At 38.4% G+C, this 12,952-nt stretch overlaps 1 protein-coding gene across 2 annotated transcripts in view; it reads left to right on the plus strand.

Moving 5' to 3' along the window:
* Positions 1-12,952, plus strand: part of LOC132391363 (TBC1 domain family member 8) — a 101,538-nt gene that overhangs the window by 30,026 nt on the left and 58,560 nt on the right. For both annotated transcript variants that reach the window (XM_059964437.1, XM_059964438.1), the window contains exons 2-4: positions 7,849-7,959; positions 8,822-8,940; positions 10,892-11,120. In XM_059964437.1, coding sequence (XP_059820420.1) covers positions 7,849-7,959; positions 8,822-8,940; positions 10,892-11,120 — 459 coding nt within the window. The remainder of the gene's footprint in view (positions 1-7,848; positions 7,960-8,821; positions 8,941-10,891; positions 11,121-12,952) is intronic.

Consider the following 12,952-nt stretch of genomic DNA (forward strand, 5'->3'; position numbering starts at 1 on the left):
TGCAAGTTTAAAGGCGAAACTTTAGAAAATGCAACTAAGTAGGACACATACAAAGAACATGTTGGACAGGCAAGAATAAATGAATTGCACAGGAAAGAGAAAATTTTTTTTTAAAAAGTCAAGTTGCATTTTCCGAATGGGCCCTAATCTGCATGCTGTTGATGAGAAATTTGATCATGAGAGTGACACAGGACTGGGTAGCATTGAGATTTAGTCTGAAGGCTAACTAAAGAGTATTATGGCTTGCACAGAGATGAACAGCAAATTAATTAAAATAGAATTGGACAGTGGCTCGGTTGTTGCAGTCATTCTGCAAAACAAATGGCATTTCAAAGATACTGAACTGAAGTCTCCAGATATCGAACTTTCTAGAGGGAAACACTTCTGTAAAATGGACTTAGCTGAGGTCTACCTACAGATGGAGATGGAAGAAGGGTCCAAAGTGTTTCTCACCATAAACATTCACAAAATGTTTTATCACAATAGTAGGCTTGTTTATGGAGTAGCACCTGCGCTCCCACTCTTGCAGAAAGCTCTGGACCAGGTGATGCAAAGCTGCCCAGCTATTCAGAGTTAACTGATGTTCCTTGTCACCCTCACCAGTAACAGTGATATCTCCAAAATCTCAAGGCATTGTTCAAAAGCTTAGAAGATGATGTGCTCAGAGCAGGAATCAACAAGTGTGGCTTCTTTAAACCAAGCATCACCATTGACACACAAGAATTGCGCAAGTGTCCTGAGGAAAATTCAAGCAGTGGTGGTTGTCCCAAAGCCAAAGAATACTGGATTCACAATTGAAGGACTACTTCATTTGGAAGTACTGTTTAGGGCCCTGAATGCTAGTAAGGGAGGAGCAAGGTGTAAGACTTGGCGCTGTTGCAGGGATAAGTGTCTGTAGAGGGGAGGGATGAGCAGATGAGGGAGTCTCATAGAGAGCAATCCTTTTAAAAAGTTGGGAAGGGAGGGGAAGCTGTGTCTGAGATGGCAAAATTTGTGGAGAATGTTTTGGATGCAGAGGCTCAGGGGTGGTAGGTGAGGAGGAGGAGAACCCTATCCTGGTTATGTCTCTGGAGGATGCAGGGTGAGGGATGACAATCAGGAAATGGAGATGCTAGTGAGGGCTACATTGATGACAGTGGGGGAGGGGGGGACACCCTGTTTTCTGAGAGAAAGAGCATCTCTGATATCCTCAAATGAAAAGCCACAACAGGAGAACAGGTGTTGTGGCAGCAGATCTAAGAGAAGGCATGACCTCCTTGTGAGTAACAGGGTGGGAAGAGATGTCTTTTCCTTCTAATGTTTCTGCCTTTTTTCTTTCTCTTTGCACAAACAAGAAAATCTGCAGATGCTGGAAATTCAAGCAACACACACAAAATGCTGGAGGAACTCAGCAGGCCCGGCAGCATCTGTGTGGGGGAGGAAAAACAAGTACAGTTGACATTTCGAGCTGAGACCCTTCCCAGTCCTGCTGAAGCGTTTCAGCCCGAAACGTCGACTGACTCTAGTTCTACGATTACTCTTTCAGCATTTGTTTTTCTTGGCTTTGCACTATAATTACTTAAACTTGTTTTTTTTTAAATCCAGGAGATGTGTACTTTTTTAGTGTTTATTGCCAGTGTGACTTCATTGTTCCTTGACAGCAGTCAACCAATCACGGGTTTAAAAAAAATTGAAGTCACTTAAGCAAAGTTTTTTTAAAAAAATCTTAATTTGTTGAATCAGATGTCACAGCATTCAGGTAAAATGCCCAAGTTTTTGTTTAACCTAAATCGAAATAATTTTTGATGTTTGTTTGTTCATGATACTTGAGATTCTGGAGGCAAGATCGGGATGATAACAGAGCAGTTAATTTTACGCCCTTTTTCTCTAGAACCCAGGCTAAGATGTGACTTGAATGCTGATTCTGTCTCTCCATGGCCAAGCCTCCACATGGTGAATCTCCTATTTTTTTCCTGCTGGGAAATGGTCCCTTTTGGTGTGGGTGAGTGGCAAAAGGGCCAGAGGAGAGTTGGAGAGAGAATAATCAGTAAGGGAGATGAGGGAGAGGATTGGGACTCCCTGAGTCATGTATGGATTACATTCTTGAGAACCGCCTATAAACCAATTTCCTTTTCCACAAGTTGGAAATGAACAATATCGCACTGAGGGGAAAACAAATTGGCAACAGAAGTAACCAAGGTTCACACATTTACGTCCATTTGCCACAAGGTATGGTCTTAAAAGATCCAGAGCTTCAGAAGGAAGAGCAAGATTCTGTCATTTTTAATCAAACCACAGCTTAAACAAGTGATGCTTGCCTGTACAGACATTTAGAGCACAAATTATTCAATGTTATTTCAACCTTTGAAGATTCTATAATAAATCTCCATGATTAACAAGTTTTTCTCTTGAGATGTTGCTTATTTGTGTATATTTGAAATTCTACAGGAGAATTTGTGTGAAGTCAGAGTTTCTGAAACCCAGCAATCCCCCGTGATAGGATTTCTCTGCTTGGTCCAAATGGGCTGAAGGTTGCTTCCTGTGCTTTAATAAGCATTGGGAAATGACTCCTAGTGGATTTTCATTTCTCTAAACTCAGATTCCCTAAAACAAACGTTAGGTGTGGTTTCACCTGAATTGTGGGCAGTATTCAGTGACTATATTTGAAGCTCCCACTGAGACAAAGGATCTAAATTTCTATTCAAAACTGCCAAAAAGAGAAGTTAATTTCTGCCGCACCCACATAACCTACTTTGAACTGTTTCAGCAATTTCATGTTAAGGATTATGTGTGTGTGTGTCAGGAAGATGATGAGTAAAGTGGATGACAAATCCAAGGTGTCAAATAACATTGAAACCAATTTTTTTTTTTGTTTAAACAGCAGTTTCCCAAATCATTAATATAAATTTTAAAAGTTCTGAAGCAGGTGTAATATTTGCTATTGTTAAAATGATATCTAAATATCCATATGGTTTTAAAGGCCAGATTCTTGTCTCAGTATTTGACTGAGAACAGCCCAACACTGTTTTTGTTTGCATTTATACTCCCTTATTTTCCTGCCACTGTCACTAATATCATAAATATTGTTGAATAATTTTATGAAACATTTTGAGTGTGAGACATGTTTATGCACATTAAATATTTAAGATGTCTGAAGAATCCATAGATAAATTACTTTATAATGAATGTTCTGGTGACCAGTCTTGCAAAAGGCTCTTTTTGACTTCAGTTTGTTGCAGTGTACATTGCTTACAGTTGCATGGTTAAAAATAACAATCTAGATTTAATAATCGAGATGAGAGGTTTTCCAGGAATAAGGCATCTGCTTGTTCATTATATTAATTAGGTTTGCTGAATAAGAAACTATTCAATGAGTTTTCCTGTAAGCAGACTGTCATAAAATTGCAGTCTGTGCAAAAGAATGAGAGAACATCGATCTGTTCGTGGAATTGTTTCTTTTTCTACCCCTTCAGTGTCTACATTGGATTGTTCTTTCACTGATCATCAGTCTGATAATTGTACTGAGCGTGTGACAGGATATTGATCAGGAGTGGGAACCTGACCTATTTTTTTTGGCTCTTCTTAGCCTCCCTTTTTGTTCATTCAGCCAAATTTTTGTGGATAACGGAGAACACTTTAAAGTGCCGTCATTATTATGATGTAGGAAATGCAGCAGCCAAATTGCACATAACAAGCACCCACAAGCAGTAATTAAGGTACAGTTCATATGTTCATTTGAGAAGTACAAGATCCCATTGCATTTACTTCATCTCTCCTACTGACTAAAATAATAGACTTGAACTAACAAGTAGATATTAAATCTATTGAGAGAAATTAAACTGGAACAGCGAAGTGTATTTATTAGGTTACAATGCTTTACTTAGCTTGTAACCGCCATTTCAAAGAAACTGTTTTAGAGCTCTTTAGATTTTGGAAGCACTGATGTTTGGAACAAGCAGTTGAGGTGAGGAATTTTCAGTGGGACTGAGCGCTGTGACTCATTAAATATATCAGGAGTATAAGTGACAATGTGGTCTTAAACTACCGTCTACATTTTTGTTTCTAAGCCTGAGTGCATCTTTAACTAATACTAACAGAAACGTGCCAACTTAGCTAAAACATTCCTCTAAAGAAAGTAAGTCATTTTTATATTTTTAGGTTCAAAGCCATTTTAGGCATAGCACAATACATTACTTTAACCAATGTGATATCAAAAGTGTTATCAAAAACAATGGTGAAAATTCAGCATTTATTAATTACCAAAGATGAAAGAGCTGTAGATATGTAGGATTTTTCGTGCTGGAAAAGATGAGTAGTAATATGATTTTAAAATCATTCAAGTTTATGGTGATTTAGGAATTACACTTACTTGGTGAATTTGGTAATAGGCATGAATATAATTAAGCTGGAGGTCAGAAGTGTTACGTACCTTGTGGATATCTTGTGATTGCCTCATGACCATGATGTAATTGAGTAGCTGGTGAGTGTGATGTCATGGTCTTGTAATGGTGGGGTGATGTATTTTCCTGCCAGTGTGAGGTCACGTGATGACCTGTTCTCAACAGCTATAAAACAGGGAAATCCTGCTGTGAAGCAGGAGTTTTTGTTGGGACATCGTTTAAGTCATTCCTTCACTGCGTTATGCTGCGTATTTTGTTTCATGACAGTTTTGTTTTAAAGTGGAGTTTTAATTCTTACTGTAAGGTACATTGTCATTGTGCTGGCAGTTTTGAAAGTCACTGCCAGTTATGTTTGTATCTTCAATTTAATTTTAAAGTCTAAGTATTGGAGAGTGAAGATTTACCGAAGTACGGAAACCTGAAGTATCAAGTAAAGTTGGTGTCTTTGGCAGTTTAATACAAGGTTGACCTTATTGGATCTTTGTTCCGGAAATAGTAACCTGCATCCGAGATGGCGCCTGCATTGTAAGAGCAGAAAGGGTTGGGCATAGTGTTTTTTGCTAAGGAAAAGGTCAGTTCCTTCAAGCGGTTTTTTTTTTCTTCATCGCGAATCCTTCGGGCAAGGCATATTTCGGCTGGGATCAGCAGTTACGTCACGTCATCAAGGAATTTGTTATTTCAGGAAAGTCTCTCCTAATTGACTGTATAAATCATTTGGACTTTCGTATTTAACACTTTAAGAACTGTGTTCGCATTTATCTCTTTAAGAACTGTTGGAGTTGCCATATAGCAGGTAACCTCTGGTTAAGTTAGTTGTTTGTTTACTTTTTATTTTTATTGAACAGAGTTTAAATAAATGTTTGCTTGTTTATTTCAAAAAAACCTGTCTCAATTCTATATTCATTGTTGCCGTATAGTAACAGAAGAAAAACTGTGGCTATTAGAATGTGAATCCCTTTCCAGAGACTGGGACCCAAAGAGCATGTTCATTCAGTTAATACCCTTGCTAGTTTGAAGTTCTCTCAAAGGTTTTGTAAATTTTATAAATTTGAATGGAGGGAGGAATACGGTTATAAGTAGGAAGTGGGGAATCCCTTATTTGGTAGGCAATGCAGTTGAAATACTGGTGCACACTTGACGTTACAAACAGCCTGTATCTGTGCTGTAATTCTATGCATTAGTGCATTTTGTGTAAAATAAAAGAAAGGCTGTACTAATAGCAGCTCTGGAATAATGGATGGACATGTGGTTGCTGAAGATTAAACTGTTGACTGCAGAAACAGACAGACACCTAAGAAGGATTACGCAGGTTGGAGAATCATGAAGCCCCTCTTTGATTTGGTAATGCATTGGCAGGGAAACATTTAGAGTGTTAAGCAATGGTTCGCTCTCCAAAGTAGAAACTGGGATTTTGGTAGTTGTCTGTTAAATCATGAGCATTTTGGCTGTGATCATATTGAAGTAGTTACTGCAGAGGGAAACCTTAGTCTGGGTAAATCCACTTTCAGAACAGATACAGAAGCAGGAGTGGATTATTCAACCACTTGCACCTGATCTACTTAAGATCTTTATTGATGGGAAAATGTCTCTTAGTTTTCATTAATACTTAATAACCTATCTAATTGCCAAGTTGTGTGTTTTTAGTTGAATTGCTTGGCCCAATAATATCACTTGAAAGTATAGCTGAAGTCTTTTTGGTACAATTTAGGGGCAACTTCTCTCTAACAACCAACTTCTCTCATCAAGAAAATGATAACAGTCTGGAGCACAGCTTTCAATTACTTTGTTTGGGACCATGTTCATTGGATTACTTTGAAATAATCAGTCCCGAGTGATGGCCCAGACTTCAACACAGATGTGATTATAAATGATACAATGTCTATAAGCAGTCTTTTACTGTGGCCTCAACATGGCAAACTCTTGAACTGAGCTAGTCACAAAAGATTTCAGATCCCCATGATCCATTAAAAGACAGCACATGTAAATTCCATGTAAGCATCTGTACTTGTAATAAATTTTCAGACTCTGCCTTGTCTCCTTGATATTTTGGAAATTTTTAAATATTTTCAATCCAGTGATTGGATCCAGTTTTTCCATGGGGAAGAAAGCCAGATATCTTCAATAGTTTTCCCCATTTCAGGAACTGCTTGTTTGGTTTCATCACTCTTGCAGCTATTACAGTTCAGGGCGTGAATCAATCAAACAGAAATATGTTTTCAAAGTTCAGTACAGACTAAAACATTGTTTCATGAGACCTTCTGCATGTATTCCAAGCTAACTTGTGAGAAAGGAAATACAAGCACAGCTTCATACTAGAAGCCTTGGTATTTTTTTATATGCCAATTACTTGGTTGAGTTAAAATTGGAAGAAATCCTGATTTGTGATTTTGGTTTTGCTTCCACTTGCCCACTCATACTGTCTTTGACAGCCTTGCAATATTGATATCTGCTGGTTCCTACTTGCGTGCTGATGCCTTTAATACTTTTTGATGGCATTTCCTTCCTGGTTGGCTGTTTCAAATACAATTGTGTGAAAGACTAAAATCATTTCAGGAGAGAGAGAGGGAGATGGAGAGAGAGAGAGAGCGTGCGCTGCGTGTTGTACCGTGCTCCTGTTGGCCAGGACAGTCATGTGCTGCCTCTACTATGTAGCACAACTCAATAACTGTGGGTAGAGCTTGAAGACTTAACAGCAAAACTCCAAAAATCAAGCACTCTGGGGCTTTTGGACTGGCAGTTTCCCCCCATCTGTGGGATATTTCTCCTATTAATGCACCAATACACTTTTTATTTTTTTAGATGTTTCCCAGTGGTATAAAACATTTTCTAGAAAATCAGGTGCATTTAGAAGGAGCACTAGAGAAAAAAGAAGTTACCAAACCATCAGCATCTGTATGTGGTAGCACAGCAGATTGTCGGAGTTTTGCTGTAGTGTTCTTGAACTTTATCCATTATCACTTTTTATTTTGGGGAAAAATACTGTATGAGAGAATTGAGATAGGGCAATATCTGGTTCGACTGCACCTGCAGTGCTTTAAGCCTGCATGATGAATTATATCCTAAAGCCCTCATTCACATTAGTAATCGGAAGGAATTACTTTAGGTGTTTATCCTTTTTGTTAAATTGAGGGCACAAAATAGTAAAATTCTGACTTTAAAAATATATAAAGAGACTGCTTTATGAAAGCACTGTCCTTTTGCAAATGTTCTTGGTTTGTGTTAGCGTCTGTTATCTAGTTATTTTGGTGTGCAATGAAAGAAAACGTGATTATCCAACATGTGCAGTGTGAGCATATGCTTTCCGCTAATCCTGCTGAACGAGTCAAGTGGCATTGTCAGAATATTCAAAGCCCATGTTGTGTCATTTTACCTATTTTGGAATTCTGACTCTGACAGAGCAAGAATAGTTTTTTTTGGTTTGAGAGATAGCTTGAGATTATTACTTTAACATGTATCTATATCTTCTTAGGTCTCCTGGTGGGCGCATTAGATGCTGTGCTCGACTCCAACGCCCGTGTTGCACCATTCCGCATTTTGCATCAGATGCCAGGATCTCAAGTGTACTGGGTCATTGCTTGTGGTACGTAAGACCTGTGAAAATTGCTCGCAAACGTGTAGAAAATGTTATGGTACAATATGAAGTATGTAAGGGTCATGTCAATTTGTGATGGTGATTTGTGAATACCATCCCTGAAGCTCTGTTAAATCTGATTATGGTTCCGATTCTCTTTCAAGGGATGCCTTTCTTGATCTTGTATCCCAAAAGTGTGGGACTCTGACTCCAACTGATCCCAACCCCTCCTTTCAAACTGACATTCTTTACAATGAATTATTTAAATGTTCCCATTTAGCCCAGTGGAAATAGCGTCCACTGTGTTCGCTTGAAGTTTCTGACCTTTTTTGGAATATATTGTAAATATGTCATTAAAAGTTGATTTTGTATTTGGCAATTACTGTCACTGGGAATGGAGATGTAGTATTATACATACGTTCATGTATAGGCTCATGTCTCCTACCCAATAAAGCGATAATCTTGTAGTAGATACCCAGATTTCATTGCTGAGAAACTGTACACTAATTGGGATGCTCATCCATAAAGTAACAAAAACTTAATTCTATCTGTCAACTGCATTTACTTGTCCTTTTCTTTTCCTGGGATCCCCTGGCCAGATGCCAGCTATCAGCTTTGTCTGACCCAAAGAGATAATTAACATGAGCATAGACATTCTGGTGATAAAACAAAGCCCACTGGAAGAAAGTCTGAACAAAATATTTTGTACAAACTTTGTATCTACATATCCAGATCAGAAGTCAATGTGTTCTTTATATTTCACTCAATTTTGAAATGTTAAAGGGGAAAAGATACCCCATTAAATTGTCACCACTGAACATAAAAGAACAAAATATAAGATATTCTTTTGTTTTGCACAATTCTTTAAAAGGAGCGACAGTGGAAGAAATTCATCAACATTGGGAATGGCTGGAACAGAATCTTCTGCACACTCTTTCAGTATTTGACAACAAAGATGATGTTATCAGCTTTGTTCATGGTAAAGTAAAGGTAAGAATAATCCAAAAAGGCTGTGAACAATTGCATCATTTGAATAAACTCTAGGAGGTCCTGTGGAGGGGGAGGTAGCAACTATATTTTCCATTGTGCAGTATGCAAAATGTAAAAGACTGCCCTAATTTTTTGGTCTACAATAATTGTTCAGGGCTCTGTTTTTAAACGGCACACAAAGAAGAATAATTTATTCACTGTAAAGTTAGGAGTAAAAAGGCATTTAATGGAAAGCAATTGAGAATCATTTAGATAATTAGCATTTTCACTGGCACTATTTTAGGTAGCATGGGAAATCCTGTTTTCCCAATGTGAAGGGGATGATCAGTTAGTCACTTAGGAGTGTTTGCAGAAATGTGTAACAGTTTTGTTTGGATTATTTTTTAGTTTAAATGGGATTCTTGGGATTAATACAAGAACCTTCTAAAATGGCATACTTTATGTTGCTTGGTACCTTCTAAAAGCAACCGAATGCTATTATGAAAGTGTGCAGGAAAAATAAAGGTCCCAGGTTGTTCTGTAGATAAAGAAGCTGTTTTGGCTCAGGCAAGCAGTTCTATTCATTGGAGCTCCTACAAGTAGTGAGACCCTTCCTCAAGATGAGGCTGTTAGTGTTGGGGCTTGGCTGTTTACAAAAAGTTAATCTTGAAACTCGGAGTATACTCATCTGCTAAAAATCAATTGAAATAATTAAAATAAACTTGAGTAATAACAACACACTGAGTTGCTTTTTTTTTTGCTCAACAGCTCATTCACTCAAATTGGGGTTGCTGTTCTTGAAACAAGTATATCCCTGTACCCGCTTGGGTAGATTTTTTTATTCTTTGAGAGCTGAGAACACTGCTGCTCTGGTGTACTACATAAGGAACCTAACAGAGCAGGCAGGCAGGCAGCGTTGCTGCCAGTTTCTACAAGTATTAACAATGCACCTGGGGACTTCTGAGTACCAAACCCACCGCTGAGCTGGGGTTGAGAAGCCTAGTCAATGTTGTGACTCGTATTGGACAAAGTTGCCACCTAGTACTTCAGCATTACCTCTTTTTGTGAGTTTTGAGGTAGGGGTTTGCAGCGAAAACAGGCCAAGAGTTTCGACTTGGGTGTCGGTCAAACTGGATGAAACTAAATTAAGCTGCACTAAAGTACTTGCAGAATTTTAAAAACGTGTGAATTGTACCCATAACTGTATGCTTAAGTTTTCATGTATTTTGTATGTTTTTTTTTCAATATGAAGCCCATTATTCCAAACTTGTTCCTGTCCATTTTCCATTCTGATCACAAATAATCCAGCCACTCGTCTATTGAGCTGTCTGGCTGCTCTGAGTTTGGATAACTTTAAGCGTTGTTCAGCCATGATATTGAGTAGTAATGATGGCAATCTCTAAAACTGGCAAATCTAGCAAATCTTAATTGCTTCTCATTCAAAACCCCACAGGCCAATTCATTTAGAACATATAATTACAATTTCAATTAAATGCAAAATGGTATTATTTACCAAAAACCCATTTCTTTGTATCCCTTGACTTTTATGCATTGATTTTGAGCATATATGAAATATTTTATGTAATTGTATTAAGCACTGTCTCTACGCATATAGCTACTGATTTGATCAAATGTCTATGCTAGAGAATTTTAGTTGTGACATTGCAGTATTTAATAACTGTAATGAGAAACAAAACAATTATAGCAGCTGTAACATTTTAAACAATGAAAATGCTGGAAAAGCTCAGTAGACCTGGCAGTATCTCTGTGGAGAGATTTTTCTTTACTCTTTCCACAGTGCTGCCTGCCCTGAGTATCACCAGGACATTTCCTATTTTGCTAAATATAAATCACTTCATTATACTGAAATATGAATTGTTCAATGCCCATTGATTGAGCACCAGAATAACAGTGAAGTGGAAATCTGTACATTTTGCTGTTCCAAAGTAAGTTTGTAAATCTATTTGATCAGGGGCTTATAGCAGAAGAAACCAGGAGCAAGCTGGCAGAACAAGAGGAGGACCCTGAGAAGTTCCGTGAGGCTCTGGTAAAATTTGAGACGAGGTTTAATTTCCCAGACCTGGAGAAACTGGTGACCTATTACTCGTGTTGTTGCTGGAAAGGGCGGGTTCCGCGACAAGGCTGGATTTACCTCAGCATCAACCATCTCTGTTTCTATTCATTTCTACTCGGTAAAGAAGGTAAGAGCATAACACAACCGAGAGGAAGTTGACTATGGGGGAAAGTTTCCGGCTTCCTTTGGCGTGTACTGTGCCAGAAAATAAGGGTACACTGATAGCAAGATTAAAATTCTATTGCATTATAGTGATTGATCTCAAAACTTATCATCCATCAAGTACCTCTTTTGTTTCACTGCAGCTTCAAGCAAATATTATTCCAGTAATGTCACACAATCTCCAAGCAGATTTCTGTATTTGATGTCTAGGGAATGTGAAAAATTGTCATTGAAAATCTTGTTTGATCAGTTGTTTGTCTTGTGAAGAAATTCCTTTTGGGGGTGTGGGGGGGGGGAAGAAACGGGACTGATTTTTCATTTCATTTGAGAACTAGGAAACTTGTGTAATCAGTGTTTTGATTGCAAATCTGAATTGCAAAATAATCTGATCAAAAATTTTATCTCTTAATATTCAGTTTAGTTGTAAAAGTTATGATTGAGAAGCTGAACTCCTAGCAATGGAAAATTAAACTTAATTCCATTTTCAAAATTGTTCAAAGTAAATTTATTATCAAAGTATGTATATGTCGCCGTATAGTACCGCAAGATCTATATTACTGGGAGCATTCACAGTAAATACAAAGAGATACAGTAGAATCAGCCACCCAGGAGAGAGGCGTCCGAGGTGGTGTGGCTGGAGTTGGTGCTGCCCCCCAGTGTTCACTCAGCAGAAGACAACTGCAGGCTGCTGCAACATTCATGGAGTCAGGGTCTTTCTTGTGTGTGACTCTATTTTACTGATGTGTGTTCCTTCTTTGCTCTTTCCACAATCTTGTGTTTTCCTTCTGCTGTATGTGACTGCTGGTACTGTGTTTTGCACTTTGGCCCCAGAATATTGCTGTTCTGTTTGGCTGTATTGTTATGGTTGAATGACAAACTTGAATTATGGAGTGCACAAAGGAAATAGGGGGTGGAAGAGGAGCCATTTCTGAGGGTCTGTCGAGGAAGAAGCTGGAAGTGGGGAAAAGAGGGAGCATTGGGGGCCCTTTGAGTAAGGGATCAGCATGAAGGTGGGGACTGTAGGGCTTAGGGAGGAGGTTGATTAGTGGATGAGGGAGGTGATATTTAATTGTGGCTAATTGGTAGATGAATGAAATAGCTTGAAGAGTGGTATTGGGAGCTAGAATATCCTATACTTATTTTCCCAAAAGGTACATGCCTGCCTTAGTTTGCTGTGAGCCAATACACTGTTTGCAATTGACTAGTGTCATTTGTTTCCTCTTTTAAGCAATACCCGTGAAATCTTTTAAGAGGCTGCTACACAGGATCTAGTCTTTCCCATGGCAGCAGGGTTTTGAGCTGTGCTGCTTTCCCACAGAGCCTTTACAGTGGCTTCACTCCAGCAAGTACCCTCTTCGGCTTCCTGACTCCCAGTACTAAGTAGGATGGTCTGTTATGCTGGAAAGGAGATCATGCACTAAAGAACATGACACAGGAGATTCACAATGCCTTGTGTGGAACACTGGGTACCATTAGAGAAGGGGAAATGATACAGAATACTTCCTCCAGTCAAAACATGGGTGTGACATGAGAATGGAACAAAAATTGTAGCTAGCTGCAAAAGAGGTTAATTTTCTAAATTTGGAAGGCTATAGCATATGTATTGAGGATTAAATGTTGTAAAACTAAATGGTAAGCATTTATTCTAAACACCTTGCTAATTTAACAGCACGTTTACATGGCGTGTACCAATATTTTTGCATTCATTGTTAACCTGACAGGAAATGGCTTACAATAATGGTTTGAGAAGAGACTGATTTAGTGACATTGGTGTGTTTTATATTACAAGAGTCTGGG

This window comes from Hypanus sabinus, chromosome 3 (assembly GCF_030144855.1).
Source record: "Hypanus sabinus isolate sHypSab1 chromosome 3, sHypSab1.hap1, whole genome shotgun sequence".
NCBI classification, from domain to species: domain Eukaryota; kingdom Metazoa; phylum Chordata; class Chondrichthyes; order Myliobatiformes; family Dasyatidae; genus Hypanus; species Hypanus sabinus.